The 26,490-nt window shown below is 44.3% G+C and overlaps 1 protein-coding gene across 1 annotated transcript in view; it reads left to right on the plus strand.

The window, feature by feature from the left end:
- The window catches only part of LOC110504380 (teneurin-2), a 257,663-nt gene that overhangs the window by 114,821 nt on the left and 116,352 nt on the right, over positions 1-26,490 (plus strand). Inside the window, exons 7-8 of the mRNA XM_036943640.1 lie at positions 502-745; positions 12,987-13,225. Coding sequence (XP_036799535.1) covers positions 502-745; positions 12,987-13,225 — 483 coding nt within the window. The remainder of the gene's footprint in view (positions 1-501; positions 746-12,986; positions 13,226-26,490) is intronic.

Genomic DNA, 26,490 nt, shown 5'->3' on the forward strand with positions numbered 1-26,490 from the left:
CACACACACACACACACATGCGCACACACACACACACACACACACACACACACACACACACACATAGCGAACCTTTGAGTTAGCAGGCAGAGAGTAACATAATGTAAATAAAGGAGAGTACTGCCAGTCTTCAGAAGTGTACTGCAGGGAGATATTAAAGCATGGTGTTTTAGTCCTGCAGTTCAGATGACTACAACCATGCCGTCATTATGATATTTCATAGCAAAAACAGGTCCATTTCAGAACTCAAGGATATTCATTCTCCATCAGCTGAAATTTCCATTTCATTCCAATTATTTTTTTTCAAGGCTCATCATTTGTGCCCAGAAAGTTCAAATAATGTAATTACTTTTTAATCGTTGTATTTTTGTTTGAGTGAAGGAAGGAGAGCATCTAGACCAGTAAAATAACATGTTACTGGTATTTCTTCTCTTCTCTCTCTTGCCATTCCTGTCTTTCTGAATAACCATCTTGTTTTTTTCTCTCCCTTTCTCTGTCCAGGAGCTCCTAACCACCTCGGTGGGTCCACCCTGCGACCCCCCCTGCCTCCCCCTCACAACCACCAGACCCTTTCCCACCACCACCACCACTCCTCAGCCAACAGCCTGAACAGGAACACCCTGAGAGGGGGTAGGAACCCCATCCACGCCCCCCCTCCAGTACCAGGGGATGGGCCCACCTCACCAGAGTCTGTACAGCTACAGGACAGCTGGGTACTGAATAGTAACGTCCCACTGGAAACCAGGTGAGAAACTAGTCCCAGTTAAGCACACTGAATACACACTGCAGACCAGGTGAGAAACTAGTCCCAGTTAAACACACTGAATACACACTGCAGACCAGGTGAGAAACTAGTCCCAGTTAAACACACTGAATACACACTGCAGACCAGGTGAGAAACTAGTCCCAGTTAAACACACTGAATACACACTGCAGACCAGGTGAGAAACTAGTCCCAGTTAAACACACTGAATACACACTGCAGACCAGGTGAGAAACTAGTCCCAGTTAAACACACTGAATACACACTGCAGACCAGGTGAGAAACTAGTCCCAGTTAAACACACTGAATACACACTGCAGACCAGGTGAGACTAGTGACACAATACTTAAATGCACTTAATTACAGGTGAGACCAGTAGCAGAGTGTATAAAATCTCTACTTCATACTGGTACATGTTGACTAGCTGAGGCCAGAAGCACCATATCGTTGCCACATACAGTGCTGTCCCCAGTGTGAACCGAAGCTGGAGAGAGAAACGTATGTTCATTTTATTACCTTCATCCTTATCATGCTGAACACAAAGACTGCTGTGGTTCAATTACAATATGTACAATACTTTGGTGTGTTAGCACTGGAAATACTAAGTACACACACACACACACACACACACACACACACACACACACACAAAGAGCCTCAGAGGAAGGCGTACTGCAGCTCACCGCTCACACACCCGTCTCCTCCGGTCTTGCTTGCAGAGACAAAGAGCTGCCCCTCCCCTCTTCTCTGTTCTCTGCTGTAGTTGTGTTTCTCCTCTCTAATCCTGATCCCAGATCAGCTCCCCAGAGAGAGAGCACCATGCGGTATTGATGTCTGATCAGCACTAATTCACTAGTACAGGTCCCAGGCATGTGGTAGAATTAGTTGATGCTGTAACATGTACAGCAAGGAAATGCCAAGAAGTGGAGCAGTAACGCTCTAACACACACACACACACACACATATACCAGTGAAGGCTGGTGACTTGAATTGAGAAGGATGGGAGACCCAGAGTATAGGCGCGGAACGCACAGAGACGCGAAAGAGAATCGTCAAAGAGAAATGATTTAACCTAAAGGATGTAATGAAGACATGTATAGTACAACATTATGGGGAATCAGAGGGCTACTTACACAGTGTTGGGAAGGGATCACAGCAGTGATTGAATGAGGATATGAGGCATGAGTTGAGGTGTTCAGAGGCTTGACTTCAGTGCAGGAAAGTATTTTACTGGGAAGACAAAAAGCAATAACGCAACACACTACACAGTTAGACAAAATAACTAGTTGGTTAGTCCAAGCAAGGAGTAAAATCACTGATGTGTAATAATGTGATTGTGGAAGTGATTGACTACATACAGGAATGAGAGAAAATAGACAGGTCTACTCAGAGAGCTTGGAGAGGAAACATTCAATGTGCCAGTGGATGAGCGGACACATGAGACGTGGCTTCAGTTCATGTCAGGAGAGAGTTGACAATGGTAATGGAGTGGTCATCACCTCTTAATCAGCGAACAGGAGGGGACTGAGCTGTAAATACAAATAGCAGATACATTCCATTACAGCTGCAACAACACGTTTCTTCATGAAGTCAAACACAGACTGTGCGTCTCACCCACTTGACACATCAAAGTAGCCCAAGAAACGTTCCTGAATAACGCACTGATCATCCACATACCTGACCATATCTGACAAATGCAAGCAGATTGGTGGCACAATAGGTCCCAGAGTAGGAGGGCAATTTGTAGTCCCTGGGGCCCGGGAGCTTTTCCTTATCTGTTAACCTAACCAGGAGAACACTCTGGGCCCTACAATGATATAGTGACTAATCATTTGTAAAAATGTTTTATAAGGGCTGTGATGCGACCAGTCTTTCCTAATCAGGTCACATGGTTTAAACCTCCTGGCCCTGCGGGGGGGCTACCTTATATTTGTTCATATGAATTATATTTAGACCAGATTAGGAGGGGGATTTCCTCTACCCATACACATTAACAACAACTGATAGACAATTGAACTCACAGGGATGAGCTTTATGCATGTTTGCATCACGCAGGCCCATGCAACTGTAGACCTTATAAAACATGTTCTCACATCTGTCATCACTATTATGTTGATTGATTCATTCCAGTTCATCATTTTCCATTGAAACGTATAGGCAGCCTAGCCAGCCCCATTTTCAATGTAATCCAAATTTGATCACATTCACATTTTCTCCTGGCACACAAATAGACTATAAATACAAAAGGTTTCCAATTAGTTTACCCAGAACATATGGACAGGGTGCATGGGCTGTGTGCATCTGCTCTTATTGGTAGCCTACAGTTGATCAGACTGAAAAACAGTCTCGTTTTCATCCCGTACAGCATGTCAGATCTCTAATGTTTAGGTGTAGTCTAGGCTGCTGCAACATTTGTGTAATGAGTCGTGTCCTTTATTAAAAAACAATGGTGTTGATAAGCCGCTTGAGAATATCCCTGTTTCTTCTGACTTTCTCGTTGTGTTGCACAGTTTGAATATGAAGACCTTGGACGTGATCCATGCCGCTTTTTCCCAGAAGCTTGAATCTGATGTGGGCAATTACATGCTCCTTGCTTTTGTTTTGCCATTTAGCTGAACGATCGATGTTCTTCGGGTCACTGTACCCACTTTTCCACCAAGGCTCAGACTTTCCAAATAGCAGGCAAGGCCAGCAGTACAGGCGGCTTGATGAAAAGCTCCCTGTTAACCAGCTGTTCTTTTAATACCAGGTGGTATTAAATGCCCTCACCTTTTCATCCTTCTTCATGAAACTGATCTCAGGCAGCGGTCGACCTTCGGTTTTAATTCACACCTTTTCATCCTTCTTCATGAAACTGATCTCAGGCAGCGGTCGACCTTCGGTTTTAATTCACACCTTTTCAATCTTCTTCATGAAACTGATCTCAGGCAGCGGTCGACCTTCAGTTTTAATTCACACCTTTTCATCCTTCTTCATGAAACTGATCTCAGACAGCGGTCGACCTTCGGTTTTAATTCACACCTTTTCATCCTTCTTCATGAAACTGATCTCAGACAGCGGTCGACCTTCGGTTTTAATTCACCTTTTCATCCTTCTTCATGAAACTGATCTCAGACAGCGGTCGACCTTCGGTTTTAATTCACACCTTTTCATCCTTCTTCATGAAACTGATCTCAGGCAGCGGTCGACCTTCGGTTTTAATTCACACCTTTTCTGTGTACCCCAGAAAGGGGTTCTTCAACAAAAGTCACCAATATCTGCAGTGGTGTTTGCGGCTAAAACTGCACACTCGAGCTGGTAGGTAGCTAGCTACTGCTACTTGCTACTGCATATAGCAAGGCAAATTGAAATGAATTGCACTATCTGGACACAAAAATAAAGTTCTAAAACCAAGAAAACAATGTATAATCTATCTCCTCCAGCTCCAGTAATTTGAGGAGACTCATTTGAATTGAAATATATCCCAAAATGCTCAACTATCACTTTTTGATCTCTATCCAATGTCACCAACTCACCAAGCTTCTAAACACATAGAACCCCCCCCCCCCCCCCCCCCCCCCCCATAATGCCCTGCGGCACACTCCCAATACAACACACTAGGTTAATTATCCGATCCTAATCCTATGATTGGATGGACAACATGTCAGTTCATACTGCAAGCTTTGATTGGTTGGAGGACGTCCTCCGGAAGTGGTCATAATTACCATGTAAGTCTATGGAAGGGGGTGAGGCCTACGGGGCTCCTAGGTTTTGTATTGAAGTCAATGTATCCAGAGTAGGACAGAAGCTAGCAGTCCTCCGGCTACACCATGGTGCTAGCCCAGACAGTGCTGTTGAAGTTACTGTAGACCTTCATTGCAAATCAGTGTGTTTTAATTAATTATTTGGTGACATATTAATATATTTAGTATAATTTTATCTAAAAAGAATAAAATGTTTAGTATTTCACTACTTATATTTTTATGACATTTCACTGAGGAGGATGGTCCTCCTCTGACACACACACACACACACACACACACACACACAGACACACACACACACACACACACACACACACACACACACACACACACACACACACACACACACACACACACACATAGAGTAACAGACACACACACACACATACACACATAAAGTAACACACACACACTCACACAGTAGACCACCCTCAGAAGCTTTTAAATTAGGGAGAACGTCTCTGCAGATGGACACACACACTCTCCTGTCTGTCCTGCCAGCCCAGCCGGTTTAGGTTCAGGTGGTAGGGGCTGGGTATGGCTGTGTGCCCTGTCACAGGGACAGACAGGCCTGCCAACCCCCCCCCCCCCCCTCTGGCCCCAGGACTGGTCCTCTTGTTTTGGCATGGGGAGAGGAGAGGGTTGGTGAACTGGCTAGAGCTCCTGGAGACAGAGCCAGAGAGTCAGAGCTGTCAGTCACACCATCAGACGGCTGCCAGTACCTATCCTCCCTCTCATTAAGAGATGACACTGTAGCCGTGTGTGTGTGTGTGTGTGTGTGTGTTTGTGTGTGTGTGGTGTGTATTGCGGATCATCTGCACAGGTTGACAGGGAAGAGAGATGTAGATTGATCTCCATGAACACCCCAGAGCAACGCATTTGGAAGGAGAAAGAGTCAGGAGAAAGAGACAGGAGAGAAGGAAGGAGATTTAGCGAAGGCTATAATGACAGCGCAAGAGAGGGGGTAGAAACTGAGAGAGAAACTGAGAGAAAGAGGTGTTCAAAATAGATTGAGAGAGAGAGAGAGAGAGATAGAGAGAGAGAGAGAGAGAGAGAGAGAGAGAGAGAAATAACAGATGGAGAGAGAAAGGCAGGAAGGTGCAGAGATGGAGGGATGATGAAAACAGATTGTATGGAGGGGCGATTGAGAGGAGGGGATGTGTTACTGTTGTGTCCCATATCCAATCTGTGTGTGTGTGTGTGTGTGTGTGTGTGTGTGTGTGTGTGTGTGTGTGTGTGTGTGTGTGTGTGTGTGTGTGTGTGTGTGTGTGTGTGTGTGTGTGTCTGTTCAGCTCTCACACAGTTTGATTTCCAATCTGTCCCGCAAACCCTGTCGGCCAGCTGATGCCAGCTCCAATCTGCCTCTCATCTCAGGATATTCCCCCACACCCCTGTCTCTGTCTTGCCCCGCTCTGGGAGATAACAGGGGAGAGATAGATGGCAGAAAAAGCCATTCACATGCCTGACTGGAGATAAATGTGGAGATTTTACCTGTGGTTTCATTGGTTGGTTACTTCGTTTCATTTTAGAACCAGTGGTGAGGGGGAGAAAAGGGGAGGGAAGGAAGGAATGTCTGGAATCTAAATATGTTCACAGATACCCTGGCAACCACTGACGAGGGCTGGACAATTAACAAGACGACAGAGGGAATTCTGGGTAATTAGCAGAAAGTCAAAACTCTTATTCATACACACACAGAGACACACAGCAGCAACACGACAGTCTATATAAATATAAATCAATGTTAATTAATTAGCCAGACAGAGTAGAGCTCAAGCTTTTAATTTCTCTTCATAATTGGTCCCATCTATTGACAACAACACTTCCTTTACAATACTGGGAGTGGATTCTGCTCACATAGAAATTAAACCAATGGAACACTCTGTATCCCTCTATCTGTCACTCTCTCTTTCTCTGTTTCTCTCTCAGTTCAAATCAATTCAATTCAAAGGGCTTTATTGGCATGGGAAACATATGTTTACATTGCCAAAGCAAATGGAAGAGACAATAAACAAAATGTATATTAACAAGGGGAACATTAGCAAACATTACACCCATAAAAGTTTTAAAATTGAGTGTACATAGTCAAGGGTTTTCTTAATTTGTGGTCAGTCACAATGGTCAGGTACACTATCTATCTATCTCTCTATCGATCAGTTGATCTATCTATCTATACACATATATATATAGACACACACACACTCTCCAAAACCCTCAGTAATTAGTTTGCTTTTAGTCACCACTGTCAGTGTGTATATTAGCGTCTGTTCAAATGAGCATTATAGCTTCAACTTTCTCTCTCTATTTTTCTGTTCGTCTAACAGAGACAGATAGAGGTGGAGGAGGCGGAGGAGGTGGAGGAGGTGGAGGAGGTGGAGGAGGTGGAGGTAGTGGAGGTGGTGGAGGAGGTGGAGGAGGTGGAGGAGGTGGAGGTGGTGGAGGTGGTGGAGGTGGAGGAGGTGGAGGAGGTGGAGGAGGTGGAGGTGGTGGAGGAGGTGGAGGTGGTGGAGGAGGAGGTGGAGGTGGTGGAGGAGGTGGAGGTGGTGGAGGAGGTGGAGGTGGTGGAGGAGGTGGAGGAGGTGGAGGTGGTGGAGGAGGTGGAGGAGGTGGAGGAGGTGGGAAAGAAGTGACATCCAATTGTATTTGTCACGTGCGCCGTATACAACAGACCTACCAGTGAAATGCTTACTTACAAGCCCTTAACCAACAATGCAGTTTAAGAAAAAAAGTGTTAAAATATTTACTCAAATAAACTGAAGTAAAACAATCTAAAATAACTAGTAAAAATGTAAAAATTAAAAATAATTAAGTAGCAACAATAAAATAACAGTAGTGAGGCTATCTATATACAGGAGGTACTTGAGTTAATATGTACATATACTGTAGGCAGAGGTAAAGGGACTATGCATAGAAAATATACAGTGAGTAGCAGCAGTGTAATAATGGGGCTGGGGTGGGGACAATGCAAATAGTCTGGGTAGCCATCTGACTAACTGTCACAGGAGTAGAAGCTTGGGGGTAGAAGCTGTTAAGAAACCTGTTGTACCTATACCTGGCGCTCCGGTACCACTTGCCGTGCAGTAGCAGAGAGAACAGTCGATGTCTAAGGTGGCTGGAGTCCATGGCAATTTTTTGGGACTCCCTCTGATACCGCCTGGTATAGAGGGCCTGGATGGCAGCAAGCTTGGCCCCAGTGATGTACTGAGCCGTACACACTACCTTCTGTAGTGCCTTGCGGTCGGAGGCCGAGCAGTTGCCATACCAGGCGGTGATGCAACCAGTCAGGATGCTCTGGATGTTGCAGCTGTAGAACCTTTTGAGGATCTCAGGACCCATGCCAAATCTTTTCAGTTTCCTGAGGGGGAATAGGTTTTGTCGTGCCCTCTTCACGACTGTCTTGGTGTGTTTGGACCAATCTAGTTTGTTGGTAATGTGGACACCAAGGAATTTGAAGCTCTCAACCTGCTCCACTACAGCCCCGTCAATGAGAATGGGGACGTGCTCGGACCTCCTTTTCCTGTAGTCCACAATCATTTCCTTTGTCTTGATTACGTTGAGGGAGAGGTTGTTATCCTGGCCTCACACAGCCAAGTCTGTGGCCTCCTCCCTATAGGCTGTCTCATCATTGTTGGTGATCAGCCCCCCCCCCCCCCCCCCCCCCCCCAACACACACACACACACACACACACTGCAGTCAGCTTTGCAGCAGTGTGTTGACCCCTGACTGTCTCATCTGTCACACAAACACAAAGGCTTTGTTCTGTCAGACCACCTGGGGGACTGTAGCTAAAGTAAGTGTGTGCATGTGTGTGTGTCCGTGTGTGTGTGTGTGTGTGCGTGTGCGTGTGTGCGTGCGTACATGATAAAGGACGCATGTTGAAGGTTTTGGGAGTGCTTGAGGTTTTTTTGTGTAATTTTTACTCAGTTTGGTCTTAGTTCTGTCTCTACCTCTATAGGGATGGGAGGAGGAGAGGAGAGGGGGAGAGGAGGAGAGGAGAGGGGGAAAGGAGTAGAGGAGATGGGGAGAGGAGGAGAGGAGAGGGGGATATGAGTAGAGGAGGAGGGGAGAGGAGGAGAGGAGATGGGGAGAGGAGGAGAGGAGATGGGGAGAGGAGGAGAGGAGACGGATATATGAGGAGAGGAGAGGAGGAGATGAGAGGGGGAGAGGAGGAGAGGAGATATCAACCAGAGAAGAGAGAAGGAGTGGGCAGATGAAAAGTATGATGGGTAAAGATGGGAGGGATGGACAAGATGGAAGGTAGAGAGAAGGAGAGATGGAAGGAAGGTAGAGAGAAGGACAGATGGAAGAAGGTAGAGAGAAGGAGAGATGGAAGGAATGTAGAGAGAAGGAGAGGAGAGATGGACAGAAGGTAGAGAGAAGAAGAGATGGAAGGAAGGTAGAGAGAAGGAGAGATGGAAGGAAGGTAGAGAGAAGATGAGGAGAGATGGAAGGAAGGTGAGAGAAGGAGAGATGGAATGAATGTAGAGAGAAGGAGAGGAGAGATGGACGGAAGGTAGAGAGAAGGAGAGATGGAAGGAAGGTAGAGAGAAGATGAGGAGAGATGGAAGGAAGGTGAGAGAAGGAGAGATGGAAGGAATGTAGAGAGAAGGAGAGGAGAGATGGACGGAAGGTAGAGAGAAGGAGAGGAGAGATGGAAGGTAGAGAGGAGAGGAGATATGGAAAGTAGAGAGAAGGAGAGGAGAATGGAAGGAAGATGGAGATATGGAAGGAAGGTAGAGAAGGAGAGGTGGAAGGAAGGTAGAGAGAAGGAGAGGAGAGATGGAAGGAAGCTAGAGAGGAGAGGAGGACGATCGAGTGAAACAGATGCTGCTGTAGAGAAGGAAAGGGGAGATGAGGAAAAGAGCAGAGAAGAGGAGGAGGGTATTCTAGGTGAACAGCAGGTGTGGTGCTAGCAGAGGATAATGGAGAGTTCGAGTGGGGGATGATGGGTAAAATCCTTCTCTGATCCGTTCCCTTAGCTCTGACCTCACTGGGGAGATGGATGAGAGAGAAAGAGAGAGCGAGGGAGATGGATGCGAGAGAAAAAGAGAGCGAGGGAGATGGATGAGAGAGAAAGAGAGAGTGAGGGAGATGGATGCGAGAGAAAGAGAGAGCGAGGGAGATGGATGCGAGAGAAAGAGAGAGCGAGGGAGATGGATGCGAGAGAAAGAGAGAGCGAGGGAGATGGATGAGAGAGAAAGAGAGAGCGAGGGAGATGGATGAGAGAGAAAGAGAGAGTGAGGGAGATGGATGCGAGAGAAAGATAGAGAGAGGGAGATGGATGAGAGAGAAAGAGAGAGCGAGGGAGATCGATGAGAGAGAAAGAGAGATCGAGGGAGGGAGATGGATGCGGGAGAAAGAGAGAGCGAGGGAGATGGATGTGAGAGAAAGAGAAAGCGAGGGAGATGGATGAGAGAGAAAGAGAGAGCGAGGGAGATGGATGCGAGAGAAAGAGAGAGCCAGGAAGATGAATGAGAGAGAACGAGAGAGCGAGGGAGATGGATGCGAGAGAAAGAGAGAGCGAAGGAGATCGATGAGAGAGAAAGAGAGATCGAGGGAGGGAGATGGATGCGGGAGAAAGAGAGAGTGAGGGAGATGGATGCGAGAGAAAGAGAGAGTGAGGGAGATGGGTACGAGCGAAAGAGAGAGCGAGGGAGATGGATGAGAGAGAAAGAGAGAGCGAGGGAGATGGATGCGAGAGAAAGAGAGAGTGAGGAAGATTGATGTGAGAGAAAGAGAGAGCGAGGGAAATGGATGAGAGAGAAAGAGAGAGCGAGGGAGATGGATGCGAGAGAAAGAGAGAGCGAGGGAGATGGATGAGAGAGAAAGAGAGAGCGAGGGAGATGGATGCAAGAGAAAGAGAGAGCGAGGGAGATGGATGAGAGAGAGAGAGAGCGAGGGAGATGGATGAGAGAGAAAGAGAGAGCGAGGGAGATGGATGAGAGAGAAAGAGAGAGCGAGGGAGATGGATGAGAGAGAGAGAGAGCGAGGGAGATGGATGAGAGAGAAAGAGAGAGCGAGGGAGATGGATGCGAGAGAAAGAGAGAGCGAGGGAGATGGATGAGAGAGAGAGAGAGAGCGAGGGAGATGGATGAGAGAGAGAGAGAGAGAGAGAGCGAGGAAGATGGATGTGAGAGAGAGAGAGAGAGCGAGGGAGATGGATGAGAAAGAGAGCGAGGGAGATGGATGAGAGAGAAAAAGAGAGCGAGGGAGATGGATGAGAGAGAAAGAGAGAGCGAGGGAGATGGATGAGAGAGAGAGAGAGCGAGGAAGATGGATGTGAGAGAGAAAGAGAGAGCGAGGGAGAGGGATGAGAGAGAAAGAGAGAGCGAGGGAGATGGATGAGAGAGAAAGAGAGAGCGAGGGAGATGGATGAGAGAGAAACAGAGAGCGAGGGAGATGGATGAGAGAGAAACAGAGAGCGAGGGAGATGGATGAGAGAGAGAGAGAGAGAGCGAGGAAGATGGATGTGAGAGAGAGCGAGGGAGATGGATGAGAGAGAGAGCGAGGGAGATGGATGAGAGAGAGAGCGAGGGAGATGGATGAGAGAGAAAGAGAGAGCGAGGGAGTTGGATGAGAGAGAAAGAGAGAGCGAGGGAGGGAGATGGATGAGAGAGAGAGAGAGCGAGGGAGATGGATGAGAGAGAGAAAGAGAGAGCGAGGGAGATGGATGAGAGAGAAAGAGAGAGCGAGCGAGCGAGGGAGATGGATGAGAGAGAGAGAGCAAGGGTGGGTAAAGAGGACAGAGGTAGGTTTAGAGAGAACTTGAGTTGTTACCGTCAGAATAGGAACTCTACTCAGACCAAGGATATAGAAAATAACGCATTGGAAAGGTGTCATTAAAGTTTCCTTAAAGCTGAAATTGGGGAAAGGCACCCCACTGAGCACAGACGTCGGTTCAACATCTATTCCACGTTGGTTCCACGTAATTTAATTGAAACAACGTTGATTCAACCAGTGTGTGCCCAGTGGGACGTGTGTGTGTGTGTGTGTGTGTCTGTGTGTGTGTGTGTGTGTGTGTGTGTGTGTGTGTGTGTGTGTGTGTGTGTGTGTGTGTGTGTGTGTGTGTCTGTGTGTGTGTGTGTGTGTGTGTGTGTGTGCGTGCGTGCATGCGTATTTCCTTCACATCTGTGAGCAATTGACTCTCAATCTCTGGCCTCATATCTCTCTGTTTCTCTCCACTCTCAGTCTCTGGCCTCATAGCTCGCTGTTTCCCTCCACTCTCAATCTCTGACCTCATATCTCTATGTTTCTCTCCACTCTCAATCTCTGACCTCATATCTCTCTGTTTCTCTCCACTCTCAGTCTCTGACCTCATATCTCTCTGTTTCTCTCCACTCTCAATCTCTGACCTCATATCTCTCTGTTTCTCTCCACTCAGTCTCTGACCTCATATCTCTCTGTTTCTCTCCACTCTCAATCTCTGACCTCATATCTCTCTGTTTCTCTCCACTCTCAGTCTCTGACCTCATATCTCTCTGTTTCTCTCCACTCTCAATCTCTGACCTCATATCTCTCTGTTTCTCTCCACTCTCAGTCTCTGACCTCATATCTCTCTGTTTCTCTCCACTCTCAATCTCTGACCTCATATCTCTCTGTTTCTCTCCACTCTCAGTCTCTGACCTCATATCTCTCTGTTTCTCTCCATTCTCAACTTCTCTCTCTCCAGTTGGCTTCTCTGGGGTTTATTTGTGTTTTGACTGTGTGTGTTTTGACTGTGTGTGTTTTGACTGTGTGTGTTTTGACTGTGTGTGTTTTGACTGTGTGTGTTTTGACTGTGTGTGTTTTGAACCTCTGTGTGTGTTTTGACTGTGTGTGTTTTGACTGTGTGTTTTGAACCTCTGTGTGTGTTTTGACTGTGTGTTTTGAACCTCTGTGTGTGTTTTGACTGTGTGTGTTTTGAACCTCTGTGTGTTTTGACTGTGTGTGTTTTGACTGTGTGTGTTTTGACTGTGTGTGTTTTGACTGTGTGTTTTGAACCTCTGTGTGTGTTTTGACTGTGTGTGTTTTGAACCTCTGTGTGTTTTGACTGTGTGTGTTTTGACTGTGTGTGTTTTGACTGTGTGTGTTTTGACTGTGTGTGTTTTGACTGTGTGTTTTGACTGTGTGTGTTTTGACTGTGTGTTTTGAACCTCTGTGTGTGTTTTGACTGTGTGTTTTGAACCTCTGTGTGTGTTTTGAACCTCTGTGTGTGTTTTGACTGTGTGTTTTGAACCTCTGTGTGTTTTGAACCTCTGTGTGTGTTTTGACTGTGTGTTTTGAACCTCTGTGTGTGTTTTGAACCTCTGTGTGTTTTGAACCTCTGTGTGTTTTGAACCTCTGTGTGTGTTTTGACTGTGTGTTTTGAACCTCTGTGTGTGTTTTGACTGTGTGTTTTGAACCTCTGTGTGTGTTTTGACTGTGTGTTTTGAACCTCTGTGTGTAGAATTTCTTTCCAACTAAAACAAACATCTCTTTTTTTCTTACTCTCTCTCTTCAGGCACTTCCTGTTTAAGACATCGTCGGGGACGACCCCTCTCTTCAGTAGCTCCTCTCCCGGTTACCCTCTGACCTCTGGGACTGTCTACTCTCCGCCCCCTCGCCTATTACCCAGAAACACCTTCTCCCGCTCTGCCTTCAAGCTCAATAAGCCGTCTAAGTACTGCAGCTGGAAATGTGCTGCCGTGTCGGCCATTACTACAGCCAGCCTGCTGGCTATACTACTGTCTTACTTTATAGGTAGGTAGAGTAAACACACTCAGCCTGCTGGCTATACTTCTGTCTGTCTTTATAGGTAGGTAGAGTACACACACTCAGCCTGCTGGCTATACTACTGTCTTACTTTATAGGTAGGTAGAGTAAACACACTCAGCCTGCTGGCTATACTTCTGTCTGTCTTTATAGGTAGGTAGAGTACACACACTCAGCCTGCTGGCTATACTACTGTCTGTCTTTATAGGTAGGTAGAGTAAACACACTCAGCCTGCTGGCTATACTACTGTCTGTCTTTATAGGTAGGTAGAGTACACACACTCAGCCTGCTGGCTAGCTGGCTATACTACTGTCTGTCTTTATAGGTAGGTAGAGTACACACACTCAGCCTGCTGGCTATACTACTGTCTTACTTTATAGGTAGGTAGAGTACACACACTCAGCCTTCTGGCTATACTACTGTCTTACTTTATAGGTAGGTAGAGTACACACACTCAGCCTTCTGGCTATTCTACTGTCTTACTCTATAGGTAGGTAGAGTACACACACTCAGCCTGCTGGCTATACTACTGTCTTACTTTATAGGTAGGTAGAGTAAACACACTCAGCCTGCTGGCTATACTACTGTCTTACTTTATAGGTAGGTAGAGTACACACACTCAGCCTGCTGGCTATACTACTGTCTGTCTTTATAGGTAGGTAGAGTACACACACTCAGCCTGCTGGCTATACTACTGTCTGTCTTTATAGGTAGGTAGAGTACACACACTCAGCCTGCTGGCTATACTACTGTCTGTCTTTATAGGTAGGTAGAGTAAACACACTCAGCCTGCTGGCTATACTACTGTCTGTCTTTATAGGTAGGTAGAGTACACACACTCAGTCTGCTGGCTATACTACTGTCTGTCTTTATAGGTAGGTAGAGTACACACACTCAGCCTGTTGGCTATACTACTGTCTGTCTTTATAGGTAGGTAGAGTAAACACACTCAGCCTGCTGGCTATACTACTGTCTGTCTTTATAGGTAGGTAGAGTACACACACTCAGCCTGCTGGCTATACTACTGTCTTACTTTATAGGTAGGTAGAGTACACACACTCAGCCTGCTGGCTATACTACTGTCTTACTTTATAGGTAGGTAGAGTAAACACACTCAGCCTGCTGGCTATACTACTGTCTTACTTTATAGGTAGGTAGAGTAAACACACTCAGCCTGCTGGCTATACTACTGTCTTACTTTATAGGTAGGTAGAGTAAACACACTCAGCCTGCTGGCTATACTACTGTCTTACTTTATAGGTAGGTAGAGTACACACACTCAGCCTTCTGGCTATACTACTGTCTGTCTTTATAGGTAGGTAGAGTACACACACTCAGTCTGCTGGCTATACTACTGTCTGTCTTTATAGGTAGGTAGAGTACACACACTCAGCCTGCTGGCTATACTACTGTCTTACTTTATAGGTAGGTAGAGTACACACACTCAGCCTGCTGGCTATACTACTGTCTGTCTTTATAGGTAGGTAGAGTACACACACTCAGTCTGCTGGCTATACTACTGTCTGTCTTTATAGGTAGGTAGAGTACACACACTCAGCCTGCTGGCTATACTACTGTCTTACTTTATAGGTAGGTAGAGTACACACACTCAGCCTGCTGGCTATACTACTGTCTGTCTTTATAGGTAGGTAGAGTACACACACTCAGCCTTCTGGCTATACTACTGTCTGTCTTTATAGGTAGGTAGAGTACACACACTCAGCCTGCTGGCTATACTACTGTCTGTCTTTATAGGTAGGTAGAGTAAACACACTCAGCCTGCTGGCTATACTACTGTCTTACTTTATAGGTAGGTAGAGTACACACACTCAGCCTGTTGGCTATACTACTGTCTGTCTTTATAGATAGGTAGAGTACACACACTCAGTCTGCTGGCTATACTACTGTCTGTCTTTATAGGTAGGTAGAGTACACACACTCAGTCTGCTGGCTATACTACTGTCTGTCTTTATAGGTAGGTAGAGTACACACACTGTGTTTGCTTCCCTGCTCACCTGTGGGAAGCAGAATGTTGATCAATTCCTGATCAATCTGGTTTGATTGCAGTTCATCAATATCAGCAGCTGTGCTGCATGTAGCCTGGTTTGTATTTGTAACAAGGAGTCTGATTTGATACGACACCGCATGAGGCTCGTTGACTGGCATGGTGCTGTGAGAATTGTTGTGTGAGCATACCACTTAGTTTCTTTCCAAGCCCACAGTCACAGCATGGTGCTTGGACACATACACAGGTCTGGGAACAGATAAAGAACTCAGACACACAGAGACTCAGCAGGCCGTTGGAGCATTATCACTGATTTGAGAACAGTTTAAAGTATAGAGATCTCTCTAGCAGAGCAATGGCAGGAGTATAAAGGAGATGAGCTATGGAAAGAAGATGAGAATAGATCTCTCTGTACTCTCACTGAGTTACTCTAGTAAAAGATGGAGAGAGGGAGCGTGAACGAGAAAGAGAGAGCAGGATGGAGTGGGAAAATAAAAATCGGAGTGAGCCTACATATGAGAGATGTGGGCAGTGAGAGAGGGTGTATTTTGGTAGATGTGTCTCTTTCTCTCTCGCTTCCTAAAAGCTTTTTTTTTGCGTGTGTGTGTGTGTGTGTGTGTGTGTGTGTGTGTGTGTGTGTGTGTGTGTGTGTGTGTGTGTGTGTGTGTGTGTGTGTGTGTGTGTGTGTGCAGTGGTGGTGACGCAAGTGAAAGGGAAAGTCACCCAGTAAATTACTACTTGAGTAAAAGTCTAAAATTATTTGGTTTTAAATATACTTAAGTGTCAAAGGTAAATGTAATTGCTAAACGTGTACGTAAGTATCAAAAGTAAAAGTATAAATCATTTAAACGTCCTCATATTAAGCAAAACAGACGGCACAATTTGTTTTTTGTTTTTTGGACGGAGAGCCAGGTTGCACACGCCAACACTTAGACATCATTTACAGAAAAAGCTTTTCTGTTTAGTGAGTCTGCCAGATCAGAGGCAGTAGGGATGACCAGGGATGTTCTCTGTTTAGTGAGTCTGCCAGATCAGAGACGGTAGGGATGACCAGGGATGTTCTCTGTTTAGTGAGTCTGCCAGATCAGAGGCAGTAGGGATGACCAGGGATGTTCTCTGTTTAGTGAGTCTGCCAGATCAGAGGCAGTAGGGATGACCAGGGATGTTCTCTGTTTAGTGAGTCTGCCAGATCAGAGGCAGTAGGGATGACCAGGGATGTTCTCTGTTTAGTGAGTCTGCCAGATCAGAGACGGTAGGGATGACCAGGGATGTTCTCTGTTTAGTGAGTCTGCCAGATCAGAGGCAGTAGGGATGACCAGAGATGTTCTCTGTTTAGTGAGTCTGCCAGATCAGAGACAGTAGGGATGACCAGGGATGTTCTCTGTTTAGTGAGTCTGCCAGATCAGAGGCAGTAGGGATGACCAGGGATGTTCTCTGTTTAGTGAGTCTGCCAGATCAGAGGCAGTAGGGATGACCAGGGATGTTCTCTGTTTAGTGAGTTTGCCAGATCAGAGACGGTAGGGATGACCAGGGATGTTCTCTGTTTAGTGAGTCTGCCAGATCAGAGGCAGTAGGGATGACCAGGGATGTTCTCTGTTTAGTGAGTCTGCCAGATCAGAGGCAGTAGGGATGACCAGGGATGTTCTCTGTTTAGTGAGTCTGCCAGATCAGAGACGGTAGGGATGACCAGGGATGTTCTCTGTTTAGTGAGTCTGCCAGATCAGAGGCAGTAGGGATGAATTGGACCATTTTCCTGTCAAAATGTAATGAGTACTTTTGGTTGTCACGGAAAATGTATGGAGTAAAAAGTACATTATTTTATTTCAGAATGTAGTGAAGTAAAAGTAAAAGTTGCCAAACATATAATAGTAAAGTACAGTACAGATACTCAAAAACTACTTATGTGGTACTTTAAAGTATCTTTACTTTATACTGCCTGCGTGTGTGTGAGTTTGAGGGGAGGCAGATGTGTTGTCGAGGCCTCCAACAGACATCAGTTCTATATTTACATCCAACAGACATCAGTTCTATATTTACATCCAACAGACATCAGTTCTATATTTACATCCAACATCAGTTCTATATTTACATCCAACAGACATCAGTTCTATATTTACATCCAACATCAGTTCTATATTTACATCCAACAGACATCAGTTCTATATTTATATCCAACAGACATCAGTTCTATATTTACATCCAACAGACATCAGTTCTATATTTACATCCAACAGACATCAGTTCTATATTTACATCCAACATCAGTTCTATATTTACATCAAACATCAGTTCTATATTTACATCCAACATCAGTTCTATATTTACATCCAACAGACATCAGTTCTATATTTACATCCAACAGACATCAGTTCTATATTTACATCCAACAGACATCAGTTCTATATTTACATCCAACAGACATCAGTTCTATATTTACATCCAACATCAGTTCTATATTTACATCCAACAGACATCAGTTCTATATTTACATCCAACAGACATCAGTTCTATATTTACATCCAACAGACATCAGTTCTAGATTTATATCCAACAGACATCAGTTCTATATTTACATCCAACATCAGATCTATATTTACATCCAACATCAGTTCTATATTTACATCCAACAGACATCAGTTCTATATTTATATCCAACAGACATCAGTTCTATATTTATATCCAACAGACATCAGTTCTATATTTACATCCAACATCAGTTCTATATTTACATCCAACAGACATCAGTTCTATATTTACATCCAACATCAGTTCTATATTTACATCCAACAGACATCAGTTCTATATTTACATCCAACAGACATCAGTTCTATATTTACATCCAACAGACATCAGTTCTATATTTACATCCAACAGACATCAGTTCTATATTTACATCCAACAGACATCAGTTCTATATTTACATCCAACAGACATCAGTTCTATATTTACATCCAACAGACATCAGTTCTATATTTACATCCAACAGACATCAGTTCTATATTTACATCCAACAGACATCAGTTCTATATTTACATCCAACAGACGTCAGTTCTATATTTACATCCAACATCAGTTCTATATTTACATCCAACAGACATCAGTTCTATATTTACATCCAACATCAGTTCTATATTTACATCCAACAGACATCAGTTCTATATTTATATCCAACAGACATCAGTTCTATATTTACATCCAACAGACATCAGTTCTATATTTACATCCAACAGACATCAGTTCTATATTTACATCCAACAGACATCAGTTCTATATTTACATCCAACAGACATCAGTTCTATATTTACATCCAACAGACATCAGTTCTATATTTACATCCAACAGACATCAGTTCTATATTTACATCCAACAGACATCAGTTCTATATTTACATCCAACAGACATCAGTTCTATATTTACATCCAACAGACATCAGTTCTATATTTACATCCAACAGACATCAGTTCTATATTTACATCCAACATCAGTTCTATATTTACATCCAACAGACATCAGTTCTATATTTACATCCAACAGACATCAGTTCTATATTTACATCCAACAGACATCAGTTCTAGATTTATATCCAACAGACATCAGTTCTATATTTACATCCAACATCAGTTCTATATTTACATCCAACATCAGTTCTATATTTACATCCAACAGACATCAGTTCTATATTTATATCCAACAGACATCAGTTCTATATTTATATCCAACAGACATCAGTTCTATATTTACATCCAACATCAGTTCTATATTTACATCCAACAGACATCAGTTCTATATTTACATCCAACATCAGTTCTATATTTACATCCAACAGACATCAGTTCTATATTTACATCCAACAGACATCAGTTCTATATTTACATCCAACAGACATCAGTTCTATATTTACATCCAACAGACATCAGTTCTATATTTACATCCAACAGACATCAGTTCTATATTTACATCCAACAGACATCAGTTCTATATTTACATCCAACAGACATCAGTTCTATATTTACATCCAACAGACATCAGTTCTATATTTACATCCAACAGACATCAGTTCTATATTTACATCCAACAGACGTCAGTTCTATATTTACATCCAACATCAGTTCTATATTTACATCCAACAGACATCAGTTCTATATTTACATCCAACATCAGTTCTATATTTACATCCAACAGACATCAGTTCTATATTTATATCCAACAGACATCAGTTCTATATTTACATCCAACAGACATCAGTTCTATATTTACATCCAACAGACATCAGTTCTATATTTACATCCAACAGACATCAGTTCTATATTTACATCCAACAGACATCAGTTCTATATTTACATCCAACAGACATCAGTTCTATATTTACATCCAACAGACATCAGTTCTATATTTACATCCAACAGACATCAGTTCTATATTTACATCCAACAGACATCAGTTCTATATTTACATCCAACAGACATCAGTTCTATATTTACATCCAACAGACATCAGTTCTATATTTACATCCAACAGACATCAGTTCTATATTTACATCCAACAGACATCAGTTCTATATTTACATCCAACATCAGTTCTATATTTACATCCAACAGAAATCAGTTATATATTTACATCCAACAGACATCAGTTCTATATTTACATCCAACAGACATCAGTTCTATATTTACATCCAACATCAGTTCTATATTTACATCCAACAGACATCAGTTCTATATTTATATCCAACAGACATCAGTTCTATATTTATATCCAACAGACATCAGTTCTATATTTACATCCAACAGACATCAGTTCTATATTTACATCCAACAGACATCAGTTCTATATTTACATCCAACAGACATCAGTTCTATATTTACATCCAACAGACATCAGTTCTATATTTACATCCAACAGACATCAGTTCTATATTTACATCCAACAGACATCAGTTCTATATTTACATCCAACAGACATCAGTTCTATATTTACATCCAACAGACATCAGTTCTATATTTACATCCAACAGACATCAGTTCTATATTTACATCCAACAGACATCAGTTCTATATTTACATCCAACATCAGTTCTATATTTACATCCAACAGAAATCAGTTCTATATTTACATCCAACAGACATCAGTTCTATATTTACATCCAACAGACATCAGTTCTATATTTACATCCAACATCAGTTCTATATTTACATCCAACAGACATCAGTTCTATATTTATATCCAACAGACATCAGTTCTATATTTATATCCAACAGACATCAGTTCTATATTTACATCCAACAGACATCAGTTCTATATTTACATCCAACAGACATCAGTTCTATATTTACATCCAACAGACATCAGTTCTATATTTACATCCAACAGACATCAGTTCTATATTTACATCCAACAGACATCAGTTCTATATTTACATCCAACATCAGTTCTATATTTACATCCAACAGACATCAGTTCTATATTTACATCCAACAGACATCAGTTCTATATTTACATCCAACATCAGTTCTATATTTACATCCAACAGACATCAGTTCTATATTTACATCCAACAGACATCAGTTCTATATTTACATCCAACAGACATCAGTTCTAGATTTATATCCAACAGACATCAGTTCTATATTTACATCCAACATCAGTTCTATATTTACATCCAACATCAGTTCTATATTTACATCCAACAGACATCAGTTCTATATTTACATCCAACATCAGTTCTATATTTATATCCAACAGACTTCAGTTCTATATTTATATCCAACAGACATCAGTTCTATATTTACATACAACATCAGTTCTATATTTATATCCAACAGACATCAGTTCTATATTTATATCCAACAGACATCAGTTCTATATTTACATCCAACATCAGTTCTATATTTACATCCAACAGACATCAGTTCTATATTTACATCCAACAGACATCAGTTCTATATTTACATCCAACATCAGTTCTATATTTATATCCAACAGACATCAGTTCTATATTTATATCCAACAGACATCAGTTCTATATTTACATCCAACAGACATCAGTTCTATATTTACATCCAACAGACATCAGTTCTATATTTACATCCAACAGACATCAGTTCTATATTTACATCCAACAGACATCAGTTCTATATTTACATCCAACAGACATCAGTTCTATATTTACATCCAACAGACATCAGTTCTATAGTTACATCCAACATCAGTTCTAGATTTACATCCAACAGACATCAGTTCTATATTTACATCCAACAGACATCAGTTCTATATTTACATCCAACAGACATCAGTTCTAGATTTACATCCCACAGACATCAGTTCTGTATTTACATCCAACAGACATCAGTTCTATATTTACATCCATGACATGTATGTGGTGGTGAATGTGTATTCTCCCACCCTTTTGAGTGTCTTTGCAAGGGATCAACTGCACGCCTGAGGTGTGTGTGTATGTTGACACACGAGGGAATGGAACCTACAACCCTGGTGTTGCCACATGAGGGAATGGAACCTAGAACCCTGGTGTTGACACATGAGGGAATGGAACCTACAACCCTGGTGTTGACACCTGAGGGAATGGAACCTACAACCCTGGTGTTGACACATGAGGGAATGGAACCTACAACCCTGGTGTTGACACGAGGGAATGGAACCTACAACCCTGGTGTTGCCACATGAGGGAATGTAACCTACAACCCTGGTGTTGACACGAGGGAATGGAACGGGTGTTGACACATGAGGGAATGGAACCTACAACCCTGGTGTTGCCAGCACCATGCTAACCCACTAGGCCAATCACTTATTGTTCCCCATAGATCGTGCTCTAAACTCAGCATAACCTATGAGTTTATGTAGTTTTGAGTTTAGTGCTCACAAGGGGGACTCAGCAGTGCTGAATGTGTGTTCGGGGCTCCCAGTGGGGACTCTGTGCAGTACCCAGAGCCATGCAGAGTGAAGAGAACCCCTCTGAGGTGTCCTCTGTGGAGTCCGATTATAATTTACAGCAGAACACGTGCCTGAACAGGACTTTTACCTTTGTGTGTGTGAGGGGAGGGGAGGGGAGGGGAGGGGAGAGGAGAGGAGAGGAGAGGAGAGGAGAGGAGAGGAGAGGAGAGGAGAGGAGAGGAGAGGAGAGGAGAGGAGGAGAAGAGGAGAGGAGAGACAGAGAGGAAGAGAGGAGAGGAGAGGAGAGGAGAGGAGAGGAGAGGAAGGGAGGGGAGGGGAGGGGAGGGGAGGGGAGGGGAGGGGAGGGGAGAGGAGATGAGAGGAGAGGAGAGGAGAGGAGAGGAGAGGAGAGGAGAGGAGAGGAGAGGAGAGGAGAGGAGAGGAGAGGAGAGGAGAGGAGAGATTGAAAATAGGGATAGCGGAGAGAAGAACTGGAGAGCAGACACTCTTATAGAGATTTACAGTAGTGAGTCATTTAGCAGACACTCTTATACAGAGAGATTTACAGTAGAGTCATTTAGCAGACACTCTTATGCAGAGAGATTTACAGTAGTGAGTGCATACATTTGTATACTTTTCCGTACGTAGAAGAGAGGAAAGAAGAGGAGAAGAAATGAGAAGGAGAGGAGACTAGAAGTGAAACTCTCATTGTTTATTAGAGAGAGGAGATAGGGATAAGACATAGGACAGGAGAGGTTGGTCTCATCATACGCTCTGTAGAGAAGAGAGGAGGAGAGGGGAGAGAGAGGAGAGGGGAGGGCAGGAGAGGTTGGTCTCATCATACACTCTGTAGAGAAGAGAGGAGGAGAGGGGAGAAAGAGGAGAGGAGGAGAGGGGAGGGCAGGAGAGGTTGGTCTCATCATACACTCTGTCGAGAAGAGAGGAGGAGAGGGGAGGGGAAGAGAGGAGAGAGGAGAGGACAGGAGAGGTTGTTCTCATAATACACTCTGTAGAGAAGAGAGGAGGAGAGGGGAAAGAGAGAAGGGAGGAGAGGGGAAAGAGAGATGAGATGAGGAGAGGGGAGAGAGAGGAGAGGACAGGAAAGGTTGGTCTCATTGTACACTCTGTAGAGAAGAGAGGAGGAGAGGGGAGAGAGAGATGAGAGGAGGAGAGGAAAGGGGAAAGAGAGAAGAGAGGAGAGGACAGGAGAGGTTGGTCTCATCATACACTCTGTAGAGAAGAGAGGAGGAGAGGGGAAAGAGAGACGAGAGGAGGAGAGGAGGAGAGGGGAGAGAGAGGAGAGGACAGGAAAGGTTGGTCTCATCATACACTCTGTAGAGAAGAGAGGAGGAGAGGGGAAAGAGAGAAGAGAGGAGGAGAGGGGAGAGAGAGGAAAGGTTGGTCTCATCATACACTCTGTAGAGAAGAGAGGAGGAGACGGGAAAGAGAGAAGAGAGGAGGAGAGGGGAGAGAGAGGAAAGGTTGGTCTCATCATACACTCTGTAGAGAAGAGAGGAGGAGAGGGGAAAGAGACGAGAGGAGGAGAGGAGGAGAGGGGAAAGAGAGATGAGAGGAGGAGAGGGGAGAGAGAGGAGAGGACAGGAAAGGTTGGTCTCATCATACACTCTGTAGAGAAGAGAGGAGGAGAGGGGAAAGAGAGAAAAGAGGAGGAGAGGGGAGAGAGAGGAAAGGTTGGTCTCATCATACACTCTGTAGAGAAGAGAGGAGGAGACGGGGAAGAGAGGAGGAGAGGGGAGAGAGAGGAAAGGTTGGTCTCATCATACACTATGTAGAGAAGAGAAGAGGAGAGGGGAAAGAGAGAAGAGAGGAGGAGGGGGGAGAGAGAGGAAAGGTTGGTCTCATCATATGCTCTGTAGAGAAGAGAAGAGGAGAGGAGAAGGGAAAGAGAGAAGAGAGGAGGAGAGGGGAGAGAGAGGAAAGGTTGGTCTCATCATACACTCTGTAGAGAAGAGAAGAGGAGAGGAGAAGGGAAAGAGAGAAGAGAGGAGGAGAGGGGAGAGAGAGGAAAGGTTGGTCTCATCATATGCTCTGTAGAGAAGAGAGTAGAGAGAAGAAGAGGGGGAAGAGAGGAGAGGTGATGAAGTCGAAAGAGGAAGGACGAGGATAGACTAGGCAGAGAAGAGAGGGATGACAGAGGGAGGACAGGAGAGAGGAATTCATCCCCCCATGAGGCTGCTGTCACCTGGAGGAAGGGAGTGACTAATGTCCACTAATAGATCACTGAGAAATAACAGGAACAGAGGAACAGAGTGTGTCAGAGGTAAAGGAGACAGGTGTAGAGGACAGAGAGATAGATGGAGGGAGTTAGGAGGAGGAGAGGACAGAGAGATAGATGGAGGGAGTTAGGAGGAGGAGAGGACAGAGAGATAGATGGAGGGAGTTAGGAGGAGGAGAGGACAGAGAGATAGATGAAGGGAGTTAGGAGGAGGAGAGGACAGAGAGATAGATGGAGGGAGTTAGGAGGAGGGGAGGACAGAGAGATAGATGGAGGGAGTTAGGAGGAGGAGAGGACAGAGAGCTGGAGGGAGGGAGGGATGGAGGGAGGGAGGGAGGGAGGGAGGGAGGGAGGGAGGGAGGGAGGGAGGGAGGGAGGGAGGGAGGGAGGGAGGGAGGGAGGGAGGCTGAACATATCAGAATTTTCCATAGACAAGGAGGAAGAGAATATGGACTTGTACTCACACACATATAAAGTCATATAAAGTACACTCGTGCCAATCACACACAAACACCCACATATTGTACACACACACACTCATACACAGGCACAGCAGTAGAGTGAGTCAGTGAGTTAGTGAGTCAGCAGGAGGGATGTCATCAGCTTCAGCTCGCTCACACAGTACACACACAATACACACACAGTACACACACAGTACACGCACAGTACACACAGTACACAAACACAGTACACACACATTACACAGACAGTACACACAGTACACAAACACAGTACACACACAGCACACACAGCACACACAGTACACACAGTACACACACATAGTACACACACAGTACACACACAGTACTCACAGTACATTCACACAGTACACACACACAGTACACACAGTACACACACACAGTACACACAGTACACACACACAGTACACACAGTACACACAGCACACATAGTACACACACAGTACACACACAGTACTCACAGTACATACGCACACACACAGTGCACACACACACACACACACACACACACACACACACACACACACACAGTACACACACATTACACAAATGCAGTAAACACAGTATACACACAGTACACACACACAGTACACACACAGTACATACACAGTACACACACATTGCACACACATTACACACACAGTACACACACACAGTACACACACAGTACACACACACAGTACACACACAAACACAGTACACACACACGTATACACACAGTACACACACAGTACACACACCCAGTACACACAACACACACAGTACACACACGCACACACACAGCACACAAACACATAGTACACACACAGTACACAAACAGTACACATACACAGTACACACACAGTACACAAACACAGTACACACACAGTACACACACACACACACAGTACACACAGTACACACACAGTACTCACACACAGTACACACAGTACACACAGTACACACACAGTACACACACAGTACACACACACACAGTACACACACAGTACATACACAGTACACACACATTGCACACACATTACACACACAGTACACACACACAGTACACACACAGTACACACTAACAGTACACACACACAAACACAGTACACACACGCATACACACAGTACACACACAGTACACACACACTACACACAACACACACAGTACACACACGCACACACACAGTACACAAACACATAGTACACACACAGTACACACACAGTACACAAACAGTACACACACACAGTACACACACAGTACACAAACACAGTACACACACAGTACACACACACACACAGTACACACACAGTACACACACAGTACACACACAGTACTCAAACACAGTACACACAGTACACACACAGTACAACACACACACAATACACACAGTACACACACAGTACTCACACCCAAGACACACACACAGTACGCACACACAGTACTCACACACATGACCTATACTTCATGGCTGCTACCCCCCTCCCCCTCTCCTTCCACCAGGAGTGTTGACACAGAGTGAGGGAGTAGAGGTCAAGGAGGAAGGTTGGAACATGGCCATACACACCTGACATCCCCCATGACACAAGAGGGGATTCCAACTTCATGTATCTGTGCACATACATGCATGATTGTGTCTGTCTATCGTGTGTGTGTGTGTGTGT

This window comes from Oncorhynchus mykiss, chromosome 14, assembly GCF_013265735.2.
Source record: "Oncorhynchus mykiss isolate Arlee chromosome 14, USDA_OmykA_1.1, whole genome shotgun sequence".
In the NCBI taxonomy this organism is placed as follows: Eukaryota; Metazoa; Chordata; class Actinopteri; order Salmoniformes; family Salmonidae; genus Oncorhynchus; species Oncorhynchus mykiss.